At 39.7% G+C, this 21,554-nt stretch overlaps 1 protein-coding gene across 4 annotated transcripts in view; it reads right to left on the bottom strand.

Moving 5' to 3' along the window:
* MTM1 (myotubularin 1) overlaps positions 1-19,194 on the bottom strand; it is a 39,154-nt gene extending 19,960 nt beyond the window's left edge. Inside the window, exons 1-7 of one of the 4 annotated variants that reach the window (XM_054075712.1) lie at positions 19,109-19,194; positions 17,394-17,536; positions 7,906-7,977; positions 6,883-6,955; positions 5,301-5,395; positions 4,238-4,348; positions 3,208-3,309 (exon numbers count right to left, since the gene is read on the bottom strand). In XM_054075712.1, coding sequence (XP_053931687.1) covers positions 3,208-3,309; positions 4,238-4,348; positions 5,301-5,395; positions 6,883-6,955; positions 7,906-7,968 — 444 coding nt within the window. In that variant the 5' untranslated portion in view covers positions 7,969-7,977; positions 17,394-17,536; positions 19,109-19,194. Of the gene's footprint in view, positions 1-3,207; positions 3,310-4,237; positions 4,349-5,300; positions 5,416-6,882; positions 6,956-7,905; positions 7,978-17,393; positions 17,542-19,108 lie in introns of those variants that run through there. The other 3 variants (XM_054075713.1, XM_054075714.1, XM_054075715.1) reach the window with 3 other exon arrangements.
* Between the last annotated feature and the right edge of the window lie 2,360 nt (positions 19,195-21,554).

Here is a 21,554-nt window from a genome sequence, read left to right as displayed (position 1 = left end):
TGTTAAATATTTGACCAGTCATGGATTACAAAAGAAGAAAGCAGCAGAACTAGAACAAGTTGTTACACACACACACAAGTAAATTGTTTTTTCTATTACTAACTTAATGGTTTACGCTCTTCACATATTACAAATCACGAAGATTTTATTCAGTGAAGAGGTTGTCAGTTTCTCAGTGTATTTAAAAGTAAAGATATCATTATCCTTGCCTTTAATATGCCATTACTACAACTCAGTCAGTTACATCTTACTTGTTCATCAAAAAACTAACAGCAGACATTGCAGTATTTAAATAATTAACTTCTGATCATTTGCAAATATGGTAACCTTACTCCACCACTGCACCAAGACTGACACATGTCATTCAGAATGAAGCCTCAAGTCAAGATGTTTTTTGCAAAAATCAAGTCTCCATCAGAGCATCCTCACTGCCATCTAAAATCCTGTAGCAACATTTGCATAATCTGACTCTCAGACATTTGAAATTACCAGGATAACAAGCTACATCAGGAGTGGGAGAAGTCAAAGTCAGAGAGCATGACCCCAGCATCTCTCATCAAAACTGACATTCCTGCAGAGCTATCATGCTCAGAAATAAATCCATATCATGCAGGTATTACGGTGCTGAACAACCTTATAAAAATCGTGATGCGTAGTTTGAAGATAAGATCAGGAAGGGAAACAGCTTCTATGCAGAAACTAAACTACAGAGACTAAATACATCTTACATTTTGTGGGGTACTACATTTAATTTTGGAGGTTTTGTGGTTATTGTTTGGCAGTTTGTCTTTTAAAAAACTTTTTTAAAAACACTTTCAGCAATCATTTTCTTTCAATTGGCACAAGTTTGCAAATGCAACAGAGGATAATGGATAGCAGCTGTTTGCTCCATATCAACTAAGCTGTCATTCAGATGAGCAATCAGATTTTACATTATTGATTCAAGGAGATCTGAACCCAACCTACGCTCAAACTGGAGAGAATCAAGAATTAGCTTGCGGAAGTAAGCTTGTGGAGAATGCTGGAGCACCAGAGGAAAAGCTGCAAACAGATCTGTGATTTATTATAGGGTCTCAAATACTGCTGTTGGGATGGCGATGGAGAAAAATCTTGAAAACAATTAAATACACTTTACTGAGAAATAATGTCTTGGGGTACATTTACCATCCGTTTCTCAAAGAGTGGTATACTATGAAGGAAACGGAAGCAAAACCTCTTTAAATGTTCTTGGTTAGGATCACCTCTAAGGATATGGTGCCACTACAGGTAAAAGTCAGTCAGATAAAAATCTGACACAAAAAAAAAACCACAGATAAAAATCAGGACAGTAAAGGTTTAGATCTTTGTCTGATGACGCATTCTTCCCACTGCAGAGCTGCACAAGCATCAGTGCTGCTGAACCAGCTGAACATCAAGAATGCAGGTTCCACAAGGTAGTCTGAGCAAAATTACCAGTTTAACACTGCTAAAACTAGAACATCCCTCTCTTTCCTGTCCTGCCTGCTCCCTGTACCACTCACATGCCTCTCTTGCACTGGTTCTGATGCATACTGATTTCAGATCAGGTCTCCTTAAACTACTAAAAGTGGTACAAGACTAACTCAGAGAACAGAATATTTTGTGCTGCATAAGTAAGCTACATTCACTCATTTGAGTAGCAGAGGGCTGCCTTCCTCACAGCTGATATACGAAGCCACAGCACATCCTTTTTATAACGATCACTCTGATCAAGCCAGCTGCACAGTCAGAGTGTTAGCCTATGTTCTAAGGAGAAGGCAGGCATGCACAGCTTGGACACTGTCACACTCAAACAGTGAAAACTTGTTCTAAACCACTGCAAGAGGCAATCCCATCATTCTTCTTCATTTATACCCACCTATAGACACCCCAACCCACCCTCACACTGGGCTAACAAAGCTGAGCAAATGACTCAGGGTAAAGCTTTTATTTTTCTTCTCCTTGTTTAGCTTTAGTGCCTTTCAGTTCCCTGTATGGGTCATCATGCAGCCTCCAACTAACACAGGGAAAACCAAGGTGATTCTCTATATTGTCACTATCTTCCCAAGTATTGTGCTTTACTCAATCTGAAGGCAAAATTGCCTCTGCCTGGACCCAGCCTTTTGCTATTAAGCATAACTTTTATCCAACCACAGAATCCTAGAATGGTTTGACTTGGAAGGGACCTTAAAGATCATTCAGTTCCAACTCCTCTGCCATGGGCAGGGACATCTTCCACTGGATCAGGCGATAAGCTTTACTGGATTCCACAGACACAACAAAGCAGGAAGGGTATTCCATCATGACAGGAGGACATCAGGTCTTTTGGGTGACAAAACCTAATACAAGTCTACACCTCATCACTATGTTATTCTTGTAGCTGGATTGGACACCATTAAAAAAAAAAAATCCCACAAGGAACTCTCCTAGGTCAGTTACAATTTAATTTATCCACATTCACTACGTGCAAATCCACACATGTCCTTAATGTATGGAAAAAAAATAATTCTTCATCATAAGAACAATTAAATATTGAATGAGATTACTCAGAGACATGACAGAACCTATCTTGCAGCAAACATTAAAGACTAGACTTGACGTTGCCCTAGATAACCTAATCTAAGGTCCTACTTGCAACAGAAGCCTGGACCAGATGATGTCCAGAAGCTCCCTTTGACCTAAACTTCTCTATAATTTGGTATTTCTACATACAGCTCTCTCTTTCCCATCATCCTTACAAAATCCCATCTGATGCCTATATATCCTGTTGTGCTTTCAATCATTCTCTATCGTAAGATGCATAAAATTCCATTAGAATTAGATACATTCACTTCTTCAACAAGATTTCTTTGTGAGTACAACTCCTCACACCTACCCAAATGTAGAAATCGCAATTTTTTAAGACCTATTCATGAAAACTACAAAATATTCTAAGAAAAAGCATTTATTTTTTCTTATACTTTCATTCTACAAACTGTTTGAATACAGAATGCAAAAATTCTGAAATAAAGGTTTAAAGACTTAGATGTTTATAGAGTGTAGCTTATTGACTAACATGTGACTTCAGACAAAGAAATACAATTCTTGCTGCAGCCTCATATGCTCGTATACTGAACTTAATATAACCTACTATATTAACAGCAGGTGAAACAGTTAATCAGCAAGAATTCTGCATTAAGACAATTCACTAGTAAAAATGATGTAACTTACCAAGTTATGTGACTGGGGAAAAGCATATTTTGTGAGGACTTCAAATATATCTCTTCTACTGTGCCCTTCTTGTTTTAATGCAAACCGTAAATTTCTCATATCCTAAAACAAAGACATTATCTTTAGAGAGAATCAAACCAGTAAGATACTTTTATCTGATGTACAAATGCTATATTACACACTACATATGATTTAGAATCTGCTTGCAACACAGCTCAAACTGTTGTGAATGTTCAGTTTTATTTGTTATACTACAAAATAGAAGAAGAGATAAGAACTCTACAAATAAAGCAGAACCAACCCTGTGTGAAGCAAATGCTGCTTTAGGCATAAAGCCATGAGAAATGACTGTTTCTGATTCACTAAAAAGTCTCACAGGCTACTGTATGTCTGCAGGATGGGAGTTACTCTATGTTGTCAAAATGAATATTTGCCAGTAATCTGTCTAGATTATATTGTCCCTAGTTATCTTCTCATCACTAACACCAAAAACAAGCAATCTGCACATTAACTACTAAGAATCAAACATGTATACATAGTCCATTAAGGAGTCTAATAAAGGATCCTGAATTATCCACTAGGAACTCTCCTATGATATCTTTTTTCATGGCAACATAATTTTTGTGAGACTAAGGAAACAGAGATGGCTGTTACATAACTTTTTCACTGCATTTACAGCTTATAAAACCCCTGTTTGAGGTGTTCTTCAAAGATTTTAGGTTTATTTTTTAAAAAATTACTTCTAGAATAAATAAAATAATGTATCAATGCAGGAATAATGCCCTAAAACAAGACTGCTGTGCAAAACCTCTTGTCAATTAGCGATTCAGAAAGGAAGACCAATCGCTCTGCTCATATGCAGAGAGGATAGTTAAATAGCCCTTTATACAAAAACTACTTCTCTATCCAGTTCCAAAAAGTTTTTAAATTCAGCTAAGGAACATGTGTTTTTTCATTCCTATAAATAGGTAAGCAGTGAAAAAAGCAACCTCTAGTTTTCATTTCCTATTGAACTGTTGGAAAATCTTACTTTACAGGTTATATCTAATCCGTAAGAGTTCTCTCCTCTACTTGAAGCTCCTCCCATTTTTTCTATTCTTGAAATTACACCCAATGGAACATTCAATACCACAACTGGATCCTGCAAGGAAAATTTGGAGAAGGAAATAATTAATCTGAAAAGAAGAGTCAAGCAAAATGTTCTTACACATTCTAGAACAGAAAGCAGACATGAAATATGTACAGGAAGAAAAAGTGTGTTTCTGCGTTTGAGTCTCCCCTTCCAACATGTTAAGGAGTCTGTACAGTCACTCTGCATCACCCGACATCCTGAAAGATGCCTTCTGCTACATATCTCTGATTGACGCTGCTTGCTAAGACTGCATTATTGATATGACACACAGAATAAAGTAGAATCAAATGAAAAGAGACTAGTGGCAGAGTTAGCTGCAACCAGAAAGACCTCAGTTCAACAGACCTAAAATGTTATTTAAAAAAAAGCCAAACGTGTTATGAAACGGATAACGAACATACTTTATTCTTTTTCACATTGCTGCTTAGCAAACACACTACTGCTCCCCTCACCCATGTGAGGTTCTAGTGATCGAAGTATTTATTTTCCTACAGTCAAGGACAATCAAAAACTTGGTTTACTGATAGCCATTTTCAGAACTATTGGGTATCATTAGTTGCTGCCCTTGATCTACCACAGAATAAAAGGAACACTATCAAAAAAAGCTCCAACAACAAAAGCTAAAGGTATCAGTTCAGTTCAAGTGGTTACACTGTAATTTTACCAGGCAAAAATCTCACTTCTACATAACATTTATCTTTAAAGAACTTCCAATTCTTATACAGATTTCTCAGTGGCACAAAGGCAATTACTATTTAATCATTACACAATTATGATACTGTTATTAGAAACATTACAGGCCATTTCAAGTAAAAAGCCTCCCATACAATTCCAGAACTACATGTGTGCCAAAACTAAATCAAATGAACTGGCCACATAACAAATCAAAGGTAGTAGGGTTGAAGGGAGAGGGGTTTAAAGCCAATTCATCCCATAGAAGTAATTGCAGCATATTACTCACATTTTCCACACTTCTTAGGTACAGCCTGTAGTTCGTGATGTACACTCTTCCTTTAACGGGGCCGTTAAACGGACACATATAAATAACATCCTTGTCTGTAAGAAATGCAGCATTTCTTAAAGATTGCAAAAAGAAAAAAATCAGAGCTAAGGACAGTATCAGCTAAATAGCAACAAAATAAAGACAGATGCACTCAGAAGTGACACTAAGAGATGAATGACTTAAAAGAGTAATAAATTTGAATATTATTCACTTGAATTATTAAAAAAATGTGAAAGTTTCATGTTTTAAACTTGCTCAAATTAAACCAGTATATCTCAGTAGCTTTCCCTAGTTACATCTGTGTTCTTCTCTTGGCATTATGTGGGAGAGGGCAGGACATAGAACAGCGAGTAGATTTAAGTCCTCTCTGTGATTACAGAACCAGTCTATTCACTGCCCCAGAACAAATACACTCTTCTGTTGATACCATTACATCTTCCAGTAGTCCATAACCAACTCTGCATTAAAGTATGCAGTTCAAGTTGTAAAGTGCTTAGGGAACTCACCATCCTGAAGAGAAATATTACATTTCAATTTGAGGCAATCAAATACAGCAAGGACAGCAAAAATAACAATAGAAGTACTAACACATACTATTCAAACAAGAAAGATTTAACTGAAGCAATGCCATTAAAGATTGAAGTGAAGCCCAACAAACAACCTATTTCTCCCTGTCCACTCACTTCTTCAGCCCAATCTATTGATCTGCCATCTACACCAAGCACCCTCCTTCCAATGTGCTGCCCCAAAGCACTGACAATTTTGTAAGGATCATATCAAACATTCCTCCTAGTCCCACACCCTCTCCCTCATGCCTTTCCTCATTAAAAAATAAATACTTCCTCTGAATCACCACTTTGGTTTCATCTCAGTCAATCTTGTTTACAGATCCACCTAACAATCCTCAGGTTACAGGGAGAAGCTTCACAAATAAAAGACTGACAACTTCCAGTTGCATTCCAATACCTCAACACAAACTTCTCTGAGTGAAAGGCTCCATTCCAGGAAGGGCCTCCACCACATACGAAACAACTGCTCATAATACATTAATCTTCCTTGTGCTACATTACTGTATGTAAAGGGTAACAAGTGCATAGTAGTGACGTGCATGCCATGTTGTGTCAAGGAAGCATAAAATTCTACTTAGAATAGTCACATTTTGGGCTAAGGTTCCAAACTACTGTACAAGATATCAACACGTAATGTGTGGCATGTAGAAGTCTCTACTTCCAAAAGGTTGAAGGGGCTCTTGTTCCTAGACATGTGCTACTTAGTCTGTAGATACAATTATGATGCATCTTGATTTACAACTTTTTTGTATTGGAGGATCTATCGTGTGGAAATAAAAGATCTTGAAGTTTTAAAAAATTCCGTGTGATAAGTGATAAGAAGTCCCAATCACAATCACTTAAAAAAATGAATTACATTTTAGCATGATTTACCCCTGCCCCCAGCTCAAATTATGAAAAAATCCAGTAGGATACATGCACGCATCAGCCTCTAGAAACACTGTGAATTAGGCAGCTGTACAACTTCATACCTGTAACTCTAGTCTCTCCTGGCAGACGAGGTATTTCTTCATTTTGTTCCCAGTTAGTTCCATCTTTTAGAGTCTAAAGAGAGAGAAATACAACAGGACATTGTATTTTATTCACAATTCCTTCAAGACTCAGATTAAAATATATTAAAGGTAATTTCTGCATGGGAAAGAACAGATTTTTCCACAGACTGAACCAAAACAGGAACACACACTACTATCCTAAACTACAACTATTATACATATAAAGGTTGAACAGATCTGAAACATAGCATGTTTTAGTCTTTCTCCTAAAAGAACAGTTAACTATATGTGCATTAAATTGGAACTAAATTTCTATACCATAAGTTCTCTGAAAGTTTTGAGCATTTGATTTTCCAAGTATGCTGGGCTTGGAAGAACAAATCAACTGAAATCACTTAAGCAATGTACTCAGGATTATTACATACAATCCACTCATTTATGACTTTCCCATGTTCAGTAGTTTTTAAGAATGATAAAGAGAAAATAATCTTTGGTTTTGAAGAAACATATAAAAAGCTAAATAAAACCTTTGTTTCTTTTCTTGCACACAGGTTACATTTTCTTCAGCCACGCAGCATCAAAAAGCAGAGGGGAATGCCATTTAGATTGCTTTGATATATTTCCCATTATAGATGAACATTTTAAAACTAAGCCAGCCAAACATAACTAGATATCATATATCAACCGCAGTACAGAATCTAAGACAAAGTGCCACAAATTTTCAAGAATGACACAGAATATTTCATTGTAGAAAGCAAGGATAAGAGCCAGTATATTAGGATTGATTTTAAGGGGGTTCTCGTAACTTCTGATACAGACAATATTTCATCCAGCTACTCTGAAAGATATTGAAACTATCTCAGTTAACTGCATTAGAACTTTAGCAGTTTGTATGTATATTCAATAAAAAACTCACTCAGATATTCATTTTTCTATCCAAATACAGAAGAAAATAATCTCTGGCACCTCTGATGTGAAAAACATGAAAAAAGTGAGACTCACCCTTTTACCTGAGGAACTCTCCAAGGAGTTTGAATTATATTTAGGTGTTGATGATGAGGCCATAATGGGTATCTGATGAGAAAGCACAAATTTGAGACTTAAAATTCTGCGTGGACTACTTACCGGAGAGACTTTTGCCTTTGGAGGCCCAGAGGTAAATATCAAGGGCTTCCAAGAATGTTTTGCAAGTTATTATTAAATACAAAAATTACACAATGCCTTGGAATTGAAGGTCACTATATAAAAGCATGCAAACCTAACAAGAAATTCCTTACTAACTCTGGGATTGGTCCTTATTGTAAGGAGTATTCTGACTCAAGCTGTATTTTGGAATTCAGCTGTTTGAACACTATTATTAGTTCAGTCAACACACATTAGAGTGCAACAAAATGCCACCTAATTGAAGGATTTGTATTAAGACTTTTCATTTAGGAAAACAGGAACAAACTATAAAATTATCACAGAGCTCTTAAAATCACAAGCATGGCAACATACCCAAATGTTTCAACTTTTTTAAAAAAAAAAAAGAAGGGGAAGGGGGAGAGAGAGGAAAAAGCAGGAGTTCCCCAGTACATTTAAAAGCAATACCATTTCCTGAACTAAAACTTCAGTTAGCAGGCCAGAAGGGGGAGTGTCCAGCCTTCTGGTCTGAACAGCTTGAGCTGTTTAAAGGAATAGGATCTTATTTTTTTCTACATTATACTCATTAAAGACAGAATTGCATGATACAGAATTCACCATTTTAATTATTGCCTGACATTGCACAAGGCAGCTCTAGAGAACAAACACTGAGAACACACTCATACTCAAAGATACTCCAAACAGTCACTTGGTATCAAACTATAGTTCCCTTCCACTAGTCAAGGGCCCTCATCAAGCCGATCCTACATCGCACAGCAGTGGAAGGGGTTTTGCTTGTTTAGGGCTGCGTGATTACAAATCACACAATCTTTGTTTCTATCCCACAGATGAAACATTGTAGCCTTAAATAAGCACTTTCTCTCCTCTCTCAACACTGAAAAAGGTTTGCACAGACCTCTAGCTGCACCATGACAAATCAGCCCACGCTCCTGCGTAACAGTGGGCTCACAGTGACACTGCAGCAGTCTTACACAAGCGTCAGTGGCAGATTAAACTGCAAGATCCAAAATCGTTTAAAGTTACTATAATACAGGAAGGTGTTTGTGCACAAAGAAGGTGGAAAACCACAACCTGAAGTTTAACAGATTAGTAACCTCCTTGAAGAGCACATGACTTCCATATCTCATAGAATCATAGAACGGTTTGGGTTGAAAGGGACCTTTAATGGCCATCCAGTCCAATCCCTCTGGAACAAACAGAAGCATCTCCAATTTGACTAGATTGCTCAGAGCCCCATCCAACCTCATCTTGAATGTTTCCAGGGACGGGGCTTCTACTGTCTCTCTGGACAATCCATGCTAGTGTTACACCATCCTCACTGTAAAAAATCTCTTCCTTTTATCCAGTCTAAATCCACTCTCTTTTAAAGCCATCAGCCCATCTCCAGTTGCAATAGGCCCTGCTAAAAAGTTCATCCCCATCATTCTTATAAGCCCTCCTTTTCCTGGCAGGGTCTCACTAGAGCAGAGCTGAGTAGCGGAATCACTTTGCTTGACTTGTTGGCCGTGCTGCTGGTGATGTAGCCCAGGATATGGTTGGCCTAACAGGCTGTGAGTGCATGTTGTGAGCTCATGTCCAGCTTTTCATCCACCATTACCCCCAAGTCCTTCTTAGCAGGGCTGCTCTCAACTCCTTCAAACCCCAGACTGTGTTGATAGTGGGGGTTGCCTCAACCCAAATGCAGGACTTGGCCTTGCTGAACCTCAAACTCATCCAGGTCCCTCTAGATGGCATCCTGTCCCTCATGAGTGTCAGCCACACCGCTCAGCTCAGTGTCATCCGCAAACCTGCTGAGGGGGCACTTGATCCCTCTGTCCATGTCAATGATGAAGACATTAAACAGTACTGGTCCCAGTACGGACCCCTGAGGGACACACTTGTCACTGATTTCCATTTGGGCATTAAGCCTTTGACTGCTACCCTCTGGAAGCAACAACCATCCAACCAATTCCTCACACACCGAACAGCTCACCCATCAAATCTATCTCTCTCCAATGCAGGAGAAGGACATTGTAGGGGTTCTGTGTCAGAGGCCTTACAGAAGTCCAGATATATGACATCTGTAGCTCTTTCCTTGACCACTGATATAGTCAGCCCATGATAGAAGGCCACCAGGTTGGTCAGGCAGGACCTCCCTTTGAAGCAACCATGCTGGCTGTCTCTAATCACCTCCATGTCCTCCACGTGCCTCAGCACGGCTTCTAGGAAGATCTCTTCCACGACCTTCCCAGGCACAAGGTGAGGCTGACAGGTCAGTAGCTCCTAGGGTCATTTTTTCTAGTCTTTTTAAAAATGTGTGCAATGTTTCATAAAGGAAACATAGGAAACCTGACATTGTGTTTAAAACTGTAACATTCAGTGGTACAGCTTATCAGTAGAAAAATCAGCCTCATTAAGTTGAAAAGTGAAGAAAAATGCAGAAAAATGCTTTTGAATGCTGCAGAGCCTGTGTGACCCTGTCACACAGGGGTATTACTTCCTTTCTGGGTCTCTGGCAGTCTCAGCTTTCTACAAACACTGAACTAATTTTAGCCAAATGCCAACAATTTAAGTGAAAAGCCATGAGCAACATTAAATCATTGTTCTTTCAAACTACCCTCCACTATTGCAACACTGGAAACTAGTGTTTTGACTAAGATTAAGAGAAGATATTTTTGGGTTTTCCTTCCTTGCAGTATCTTACATGCTATAAAACGTGAGGTAGATTTAACTTTTTCTATATTGCTATGTGAACAGCTAATGTTTGATCAGATGACTTTCCTTAATCTACAGAAGTTTATGTTTTCTAATAACCAGATATTTATGAAGTTTAAAGGTAAATTTACTCAGAAGCTTGTTTTAAAATGTTTTCCATATGAAGTGGTTTCTGTTCACATTTTAAATGAGAAACACCAGGTGAGAGAAAGAGACAAAGGCACAGCAGTCCCAGTTTTTCTATGTTAGCACAGAAAGTGGTTTTAACTAGAGCTCACATAAATTTAAACTAAGGCTGCACCAACCATGAGAGACAAGCGAACATAAACAAGCCCTAGAAAAGTGATTTTTAAAAAGATGTTGCAACCCTCAATAGATTTGCACTGCTAAATGGAAATTTTCACTGTGGCAGGTACACAGGCACACCCACACCAGCTGTTGATCCTACAACTACGGCTACTCCACCAGCAAAGCCACCGAAGGACAAGCTTCAACAGAGGTCATTCGAGCCCACCCAGGATCCCAGACACTCACCTCAGTGTCAACCCACTGCCCAAGCTCCCAAGAACAAAAGCTCGTTTGGACATTCCTTAAGCCTTTCAACTCTACTTCTAACCACAGTGCACCACTGCTCGCATAGAGAACAGCATGAAACATTTTAAAAGCCTTCAGTTTCCTCCTTTGCTTTCTGTATTATTTCCTCCCTTACTGCACATTCACAAAGTTTTGGTTGAACTGTAGCAATACATGAGGTGAGTTGCAATTCAGAAATAATCAATAGACTCCAGAATGCTAACTGTAACTTTTCCAAATCTCAGTGTAAATCAAACAGAAGAAGCAGTGATTCTTTCAGATCTTCAGAGAAGTTTCTCTCTGTAGAACCTGACAATGAAGTGGGACAGAGCTTAGCTTGCCTCGATGCTGCCACCCTACAAGGCCACTTCCAACAAACAAGGTGTCTGTGCAGCTTTGGCAGCATATTGTTTCGTGTGTGCATTTCTGTGTATGTAAGCTTACCTTGGGTAAAATTCCCCCAGCTCTCCGTGAGACCAATTTCTTTAAGCATGCTCTACAGTGAGGATGAATTCCCCAACTCCAATTTCTATAGAATATTTCACTGCAGAATTACAACCAACTACTCTGTTTCATTTTCAACACTTTAATCATGCAAATTAGACTTATTGAGAGCTAATTAAGTTGAATAAATGTATTGAAGGCAAGGTGTTATCTATTTGATTTATTTTTTTTAAATCCATCAAACATTCTCACTGAATTAATGCAAGTGATTCCACCAGTATGTAAGTAGAAGAATTCTTTAAAAGCTACCTAAATGTTGCTTTGAAATCCAATCACACTTTAAAAAAACCAAGTACTAATAAGCACATTTATAACCACCCACATTTTCCCGATTTCTGTAAGTAAACTATGATGAAGTAATTAAACTTTATATTACAATACACCCATGAGATAATATTTAGAATCATATTCACTTTTGGACGCCAGTACAAGACAGGCACAGACAAACTGCTGCTAGTTTGGCACAGGGTCATCAAGAGGACCAAGACCTGGAGCGCCTGCCCTATAATGAGAGGTTGAGTGAGCTGGGAATCGTTCAGCCTGAAGAAAAGACAGCTTCAGTAGGACCTCACAGCTGCCCACCACTACCTTCAAGGTGGTTACTGAGAAGACAGAGAGTCAGGGTCCTCAACGTGGTGAGTGATGACAGGATACGACACAACAGGAACCAAAACAAACTAGATTCCAGCTTGATTTAGGGAAAGAAAATGCCTAGTTTTGCACCATATGGGCAGTCAGGAGTGAAAAGAGGGCCCAAGGAGGTTGCCATCTTGAGAGGGATTTAAGATCCAATTGAATAAAGCCTTGAGAAATGGGTCTGGTCCTGATTTGAGCAAGGGGTTGAATCAGAGACCAGTTTGTAAGGGACTTCAGGTATTCTTCAGGCAACAGACAAGATTGAGTCCTCATTTAAAAGTACCCATTAAACGAGGACACACCCATAAAGAAGTAGACTCTACATTAAAAGAGCAAGCAAGTTTTTAAAAACATTTAAAATGAACATGAAATATTTCCTTTTATAATATTATTCCTTCTTTTGTCAAATTGTAGAAGCAGCTTCTGGCAACATCCCAAAGTAATAATGCCATGAATAATTGAAAAACATACTCTATCATAGTCTTTATATAGCTACAACTTTCTCATTATCACAGAGCAGCAGTAGTTCTTCCACACAGGGAAAAAAGTCTTGCAAGTAGTTTTCCACTGCAAACACATTTTATTCCCCACTATCACCCACGTGTACTTCTGTACTTGCACAAACACTGAAAACCATACAAACCTCACACTTGTCTGCGGTTGAACAGAAGTACAATTACTCTGGATATTTAAACAAATCAGACAACTTTGTTTATGATGTTCTGCAGTTACAAACAGTTTAACATTCTTCCCTGAATCTAGAATAGCAAGGAGACAAAGTGATCTTACTGGATTTAACCTGAACTAATAAACAAAGCTTTGTTAAAGTTACCAGAACCTAATTTAGCAACACTACCAAGAAATGCAGGCTCCAATGATCTTACAATAACAATTAAACTATTTGGCATTTGTATTTTCATTTAAGATATTTATACTTGTGTTTCCTAGGATTCATGGGAATGGAGGCACAGCAACATTTTAAAGGGTAGGCCCTGAACACCAAATTTTGAGAGTTCAATTCAAGGATCCTACGTGCTCTTTACGAATAAATGCTGACAGATGCAAGCGTAAGCCCACACAGGAAATCTAACTGGACCTTAAAACGTGTAAATAAACTTTTGAAGGTTAAGAAGCCTGAAATGACCAGCTACTCTTCCCTTAAAGTTCTTCGTTGCCAAGAGGTTAGGGGGTGTGTGCGGTACAGCTTGGAAAGACCAGCAAGAACTCTTATAAGCTGTGTTTAGATTGACAACAGCCTGGTGAAACTAGTTCCCATTGTTTATGATCCAGGGACAAACTAAAGCTCATTTGACATTTTACTGGTCCTTTTAAGCCTTCATCTTCATATTAGAATAACACTGAATCACACTAAATAGTTTGTAACTATTGTATAACTGAGCCATGCTTGTGACAACCCAAAATCTCTATAAAAAACTAGTTTGCGCCCAAACACAACATTACCTGCATCTGCCAAAAGACTAATACAACAAATATCTGAGAATCAAAATTTCTGTCACACACCAGTAAGCATGACACAGGATAACACCGAAGTTCTATCTGCTCCAGATGATGATTTATGCAAGAATGAAAAAAGTCGGTGCTTCTCCAAGGTCTCTCTTAAAAATAGTTACAAAATTTACTAAGCCCTTTCATTTGCTGACATAGTAGTTCAGAAAACAATGAGAGCACTCTTAAAAAGGGATACAGTTACAATTGGACAATTATGACACTTGGAAGTCATCATCACACTGGGTCAATTATTCAAGACCTGAAAGGCATCCGTCAGTCTAGCTAAAAATTATATTTTCATAGTTAGACCTGATACCAAATATGGAATTATTTCAAAGAGAAGAAAAATAGTATTATATTAGCAAACAATGTTTCCCTCTGTTTGAGGTGTAAGTGTAAGTTAGCGTGGGTAAACAGAAAAAGCTGCTTGCACACTGATCTAAACAGAAGATGCAAAAAATGAAACAGCAGGTTTATAATGACAACGCACCCTGGCGTTGCACAAATCTTGTAGTTTTGTTCTGTACAGTAAAAGCCTACACAGCCAGTATGAATATATTGCAATGTTTCCCGTAATAAAAATAAAAGCATAAAATATGAAGTCCTAAAAACAAAACCACATCCGTCAACACCCACAACTGCACAGAAGAGATAACACATAATTCAAACATTCAGAGATTCAGAAATAACATACAGAATAGAGCAGAACTCTAGGAATTTCTAAGATAGTAGCAACATTAGGCTAAGACAACCATGAAGTAAGAGGGAAATTCTTTTTTTCTTCTAAGTATTAAGCAGAAAGGAACAGAAATGCGTTAAAAAAATATGGAAAAGCAACAGTCCTGAAGGGTCAAGCCAACAACAGCAGCTAAGTTATCATATCAGAGAGACAGTGAAATAAGCATCAGCATCTTTAACACTAGTAAACGAACATTTAATCTAATGAAACCATATAAGCTTTCAAGTCTTTGAAAGCTGCCTCAGTTCACATCATAACTAGAACACATAAAGCACACTAGCAGCACAAACCTCAATGGGAGTCTGTGCATGTAGAATGCATACCAGTATTTGCCCTTCTGCGCTGACATTTCCCAGTCAGTTAACCAAATCATCAGTAATGCATTATAAAAAATTCCTGTATCCAAAAAAAAAAGTATCCCTTACAAAAAAATTGCCACCTGGAGCTACCCATTTGCCACATACCAATTATTCACCAGGCTTCCTATCTCTAAGACAAATACACTCCACAATCCCTCAGGTTGTCAGTTTTGCATGACTGTGAACAGCAAGCCATACAACTCGAGTTGTTTGTGAAGAATCAGAAACGCTCGCTCTCCCTGAAAAAGCACTCTTGTTCCCTGATGTGCTCTGTATTTGAAAGGACAAGTCATTGTCCCCAAACAATGTCCCCAATACGAACAAGCGCAAAAAAACAGAACTTCCCAACAGTCAAGTGAATGCTAATTCAGCAAATAAATTAGAAGCGTGCCAGTTGCCTGGCCACTCCTATTTTATAGGCTCACTATACCAGGTAGTTTTGAAGATATCAGAAGGAAGACCTTGCACTAACAAAAAATAACACCCTGACAATCAAGTTTTACAAATCACAGCGAGTAGTGACAGCCTGGCAGAAAGTTTGGCAAGTATTTTCTCAGCACCCCCAGATCCTATGAACTTCTGTGAATATGTTTCTTTAAAAAAAACGCTTGTAGCTTGTACGTGGAAGCCAGGTACTGAACAAGCAATAGCTGGAGGGAGCAAAAAAAATATTCAGTTGTGTCTTGACTGATGTTTCTCCTGTCTCCATTTTAAGGTTTTCTTTTGCTTTCTTAACTTCTCAGGGAATTTGACTTTCACTCTATTTTCAAAGTAAATCACAACATCCAACAAGACCTAACATAAAAGATTGTAACACTGCTTTTTCTAATTATCAACCCAATTGCTTCCTCCTTTCAAATTATATTGAAAATGTAGCTTTGGGTGACATCCCCTAGCTTCTATCCTGGCTAACTTTCTTCTAAAGGAAATACAAGCTCTCTCACTGAGAGAGAATACAGTAGGATGCATACTATTATGGACATTAAGTAACTTATCTGCTGATGGACTCTGATCTGTTAGTTAGATATTTCTCATGCTTCGTATCACAGTAACAAGGAATAGCAGCACCCACCCCAGAGGTAATATAACTATTTGCTAAGACCTGTTTTCTAGCCATTGTCAGAGTTCTATCCCTTGTAACATGCTAACAATTATTTCTACACACTTGTACTTGCTTATTGCTTCTCCTGTATTTGTTCCATGCGTAATATCTTTCTTGCCGAAATCATATTTTTTCCTGACTTTTCCTTAATATTTACTCTGGTAACTGAACTCTAAAGCAGAAGCTCAGGTCCTGTGAGTGGATCAAAGAGAGCAGTAGCTTTCCCTCCTTGCGTGTATCCCTGTACAGCACGTAGCTGTTAAATGTAGCTAGATTAGGTGGCATGACAGAAGCGAGTGGGTTTTTTTAGGAACCATTTTTCACATTACCTCTAGAATCAGCTTTACATCTGTAGGAAACCTATGCCTGAAGGCTGATCTGTGGCTTTCTAAACCCACCCAGCCTATTTTCTCTACTCTGCATCCCCTGCAGGGAATACATACCTCCCACATTGTCAAAAGCTGATGCGGTTGACAGGAAAGCCTATGGGATAGAAAATATAGCTTGAAAGTTTTCTATTAAGAAAGCCCTCAGCTGCTCTCTGCTCATTCTTCTTGAAAGATATCCCCATAGGCCACTGTAGTTCTATTGCTAAAGATTTAACTGATAATTCCACAAGAGAAATGAAAATCATATCTCTTATATAATGATACACCGTATAAAAAAAATGACACTGTAATAGTTAAAACGACATCCCCTATTCTGGCCTTCCTCCAACTTTCCTTCTAGAACATGTACAACGGATGCGTCAGACCCATCCCCTTTGATCTGCTTCTTCCACTACATGAATTGCTTCTCTGAATAGGCATAATACCATGAAGAAAGTATAATTCTGAGTTTGTACCTGTTTAAAAAGAACTAAATTGAGGACTATGATGAAGTCATCCACAAACCATTCTTTGCTTTGATCCCTAAGAAGGGGGAGACTGGGACTTTCCTGCCGAAGTCTTTCATGGAACAGCACCATCCTTTGGTGTGTGCTCTCCTTAAAGTAACAGGCAGATACTTTGCTGGGCACAGAAAGTATGATACTTCTGTACGCCACATCCACCTACGCATGTTCGGCATTAACGGGTCCAGTCACATCACACTAAGTCTCTGGCACACAGCCTTTCCATTCACTGTACACAACAACCCAGCAAAGAGGCTGTGCACCAACTACTTAGATTTTGTTGAACCCCCCCCCTCATCTTACACAAAAGTGTAACTCAGTCCACTTGGAAACACTTACTTTTGTTTTATCTTGCTCAGAAGCCTCCAGGTTTAATAAATCATTTCAGTTGTAGAAAACATATAGATGCCCACTTGAGATGAGAGGATAACAGTGTGTTCATTCCTTCAGCTTTCAAATGACATTTGACTTGCGTGCTGTAGCTGGCCTCGACAGAAATGGAACAGGTAGGAAGACACTGTTAGTACTGCCAGAATATTTCAATTGACAGTATTTTTTTTAAAAAACTTCAGAAAGTAAGCAAAACTCCAAAATAGTTGCTACTAAAAACATTTTGGAGAAAGAAAACAAGCTACTACTTCTTTTTACGTTGTCTCAGGAGGTTTAGCACTAATTATTTGGAACTGAGAAGAACTGTCTCTCCTAAAACTTTTAAGATATGGTTTTGAAATGTTTCCAAGATGTAAATCTTATGCAGACTTTGAAATCCGCTTATGTTCCCCATACATGTTTGGGCCTCTTTCTGCACACAGATAAATATTTCCTCTCTCATCCCTTCCCAAAGAAGGCTGCCATTCATTAGTTTTTGTCCCCTAATATATTTAGGAATGACTTTCATATGAAAGCTGTCATGTAACTTCGTGAAATCAGAAGGTAAAGACCGTGAAACAAAATTTGGTTTTACCTAGTTCAAGTTCTTAGGAAAATTAGGGTATTGTCTCCTTTAAAAGAACACACACAATATTAAAGATTCACAGCTAACTTCTCTTTAAATCAGTCTTGCATTCTAAATTAACTACTGCTAGTTAACACTGTAACTCTACATACCAGGAATACTAGAGTTTGCTCTACCATGAGATATCTGCCCTTCAAATCTTGTTAATTATAAACAAATACATGACTAACAGCCATCAATGAGCACAATAATGCTCCAAACCAGGTATTATGCAGCAGAGTCAGGGTACTTTCTAAACAAATGTAGTTTTGATTAGTACCTATCATGACAAGTCAATCTACAGGCCAGCTACACAACACTTAACATCTACACAACTTTAAAACTGAATTTACCCACGTTGCTTTCTACAGTACCAGAAAAAAACAGCTTTCTGTGAAAAACAAAAAAGCTAACACACTTCTTATCCTCTTATTATATGTACATCTGAAAAAAACCCATAAAATCCAAATCAACCAACCAAAAAAACACCAATAGCACGCAGTAGGAATTATGCTTTTTGGCTGCTACAGTGCAAAGACCAGCAAGCAGAAACAGTCCGTCTTCCTCAAAAGTCATTTCTTGCTTTAAATCAACTAAAGAAGTTTGCTCCGAAAGGGAAGATTTCAGCTTTTCAGCCGTGAACACTGGAAAGAGTCGCACGGCTCACAACATTTAAGCCAGTCAGGAAGGAATACTACAGTGCTTTAAAAGTCTGGAAGCGAATCCAGAGCACTCGGGACGTGTGTTCATAACACAGGAGAGAATTTCTTTTCACAGGGAAAGTACAAACTGGGGTTCAAAGGTGCCTCCGCCGAGCTCTGACGGCAAGGCAGCACGGGGCCCTCCGAGGCCGCTCCCGGGGAGGCGAACGGGCCCACGAGCCGCGCCCCGAGGGCAAGGGGCCGGGCCGGAGGGCAGGCCAGGGCCGGCAGCAGCCCCCGCCGGGGCGCAGCACGGGGGAGACCGGGCTCTCCCGCTCGGGGAAGGGTCGGGGATGCGTGCGCAGGAGCGGACCCCGCCGAGGCGGCCCCGCTGCCCTCCCGGCCCCGCGGACACTCACCGCGGTCCCCAGCGCACCGCCCGGTTCTCCCCGCCTCGCCCGGTCACGTGACCACCCGGCGCCCGCCTCAGCGGATCACGTGACCGCAGGACCCCCCCCGTCCCTCACGATCACATGATCTCCCGGCGCACACCTCGTCCCGCGAGTGGCCGGGAGTTGTAGTCCGTGGGAGGGCGCGGTGCCTGCCGGGAGTTGTAGTCCTGGCCGCGGGAGGGAGGGGAGGCTGGCGGCTGAGGGCGGCAGCGCTCAGGCAGTGCTGAGCAGGGCCTCCTGAAGAGAGCGCGGGGCGAGGAGGAGGGGTAGAAACCACGGGACAGCAGAGCTGATCCATCCATGGCCATTAACGACCAGAGGCATCCCAGCAGCCCAAGCTTGGAAGGAAAAACGGAGAAGTGAAATAATTGGCGATGCCGATGCCAGAAGGGCTAATTCATTTAAGATTAAAAAGAAATAAACTCTTTATAAAAGTGGCCTGTTGCGACCGTGCAGCGAGGGGCTGTTCACAGCTGTGGATTCGGCTCCTTGGCTGCCTGGTGCTCTGTGCTCTCAGGAAAGGGGAATTTGTCATAGTACAGAACATTTTTGATGTTATACAACATGTTTTTGAGTTACAGAACAACTACGTCCAGTCCTGTGGCGGTGTGGCTGGCCCTAATCTGTTCCCATCAGCAGAGGGACAGGTGCCTTTACCTGCTCTCAGGACTGGGCACCACAGGAGAGCTGATCGAAGTTAAAAAATAAGAAAATAATATAAACCAGAAGTAACCTTGGGCTCCTTCGTGATCTCATGCGATGAGTGACTTTGTGTTTGGTTCAAGCCAGATCTCACCGTTCCAGTGTTCGCCTCACAGCAGAATGGTGCTGCTACTGTCTCCTTTAGGATCAAAACCCATCCTCTTCTTTTCCATACCTTTATGAAAAAGTCCTGCTCCACTTTAATTTTGCCAGACATTTGTTGTCTATGAACAAAGAGTTACACCCTCTGAACAGCTGACTCTGAGCTAAAGGCACTTTGAGGTGAACCATGCACTTAGCCAGACAAGATGTGCTTTCAGAAGGAGCCACAAGTTAATAATTTTAAAATTAATTTTATTCATTACTTTTAGATGTCTCCTTTACCATCAATAATTTACATCTGAAATTCCAAAAACTTCAGAAAATCAAACCTAAAGATGGTCCTCTAGTGACTCTATGTTTTATCCCCAGGTGAAGTGTATTACAACCGCAGTTCAAACAACAATTTCCACTCAGATTTTACACAGCTATGCTCTTAACTGCAGATTGGCATGCTTTCCTAACTAAGCTCTTGGCTGCTTTCTCTATTACCTTTTTACAGCTCTTCAGTGGGACTTCACCTTCTGCTGCAAGTAGTGACAAGCACCCTGTGAGTCCCACACCTGCACAGCCAAATGCCCAAAGATGATGTGAACTGGAAGAAATGTGCTTTAAGTCACCTGACTGATGATCTACCTGATGGCTATTTCGATCTGCAAGAGGATGTGTTATTAAAGTTCCATGTGTGAGTGGGGTTCTGGGATGTTTGGGCTGCCTCAATATTTCTAAGCCTGGTCTTCGTTCTTTTGTATTGCAGCATATGGTGCCTGGGTTGTAATCAGCCCAGACACCACACAAATACTCCAGCCTCCAATCCCTGGACCATCTGGATAAAAACTGGTTAATTGACAACCCTAATGTCATTTTAAGCTCAGTATAGTTAAAACAGTGTCAAGTCTTCTCCCACACGTACTCTCTGTTTCATCTGTTTTGCTCTTATCTGCCTGTGTGTAATCATCTTTGACTCAGACCTTTCCTTAGTCCTTTATGTTCAGACTATATCTAAATCTGTCCATACAGCTAAAACTCCCATCTTCTCAAATCCCAATTACTGCCACATGCTTTCCTCTGGCCTTGGAAAATATAACCTTCTCTTGCTTATAGTTATTGAAAATGCTGCTACAAAGATCATTTTTCTCAGTCTGTCACTTTCACCATGTTATTCCTCTTTTTTCATCCCTGTGCTGGCTCAGCCTACTCTATCATGTTGATCCTTACCTACGTGTCTTTCCTTTGAAAGGCCTTGGTAGCCTGCCTTCACCTTACTTGCCATTTCCATTCACTGCTGAGATCTAACTGCAGCTCCAGTCAGCTCAAAATGCCACTTTTCACAGTCCACTTGTGATATGTTTAAACAGCTTCTTTTGTGCATTTTTGTTGGCTGCCTTTTATTTCCAAGGATCCTATAAACAGCACAAAAGATACTGGTATTTTTTCTTCAAAATTCTCCTTAAAACTTTTCTTTGCAATAATGTCTACAATACAGTGTCATATTTCTTTGTGCTGCCTCACCTGCCTGTATTCCTCAGTTCTCTCATTTGATACCTTATAAAGCTCTTAGGGCAGGATCATCCTTTGTGTTGATCCTGATCCATAACATCATGGTGTAGCA

Source organism: Cuculus canorus, chromosome 10, assembly GCF_017976375.1.
Source record: "Cuculus canorus isolate bCucCan1 chromosome 10, bCucCan1.pri, whole genome shotgun sequence".
Classification (NCBI taxonomy): domain Eukaryota; kingdom Metazoa; phylum Chordata; class Aves; order Cuculiformes; family Cuculidae; genus Cuculus; species Cuculus canorus.
This window is presented reverse-complemented; position numbering and strand designations above follow the sequence as displayed.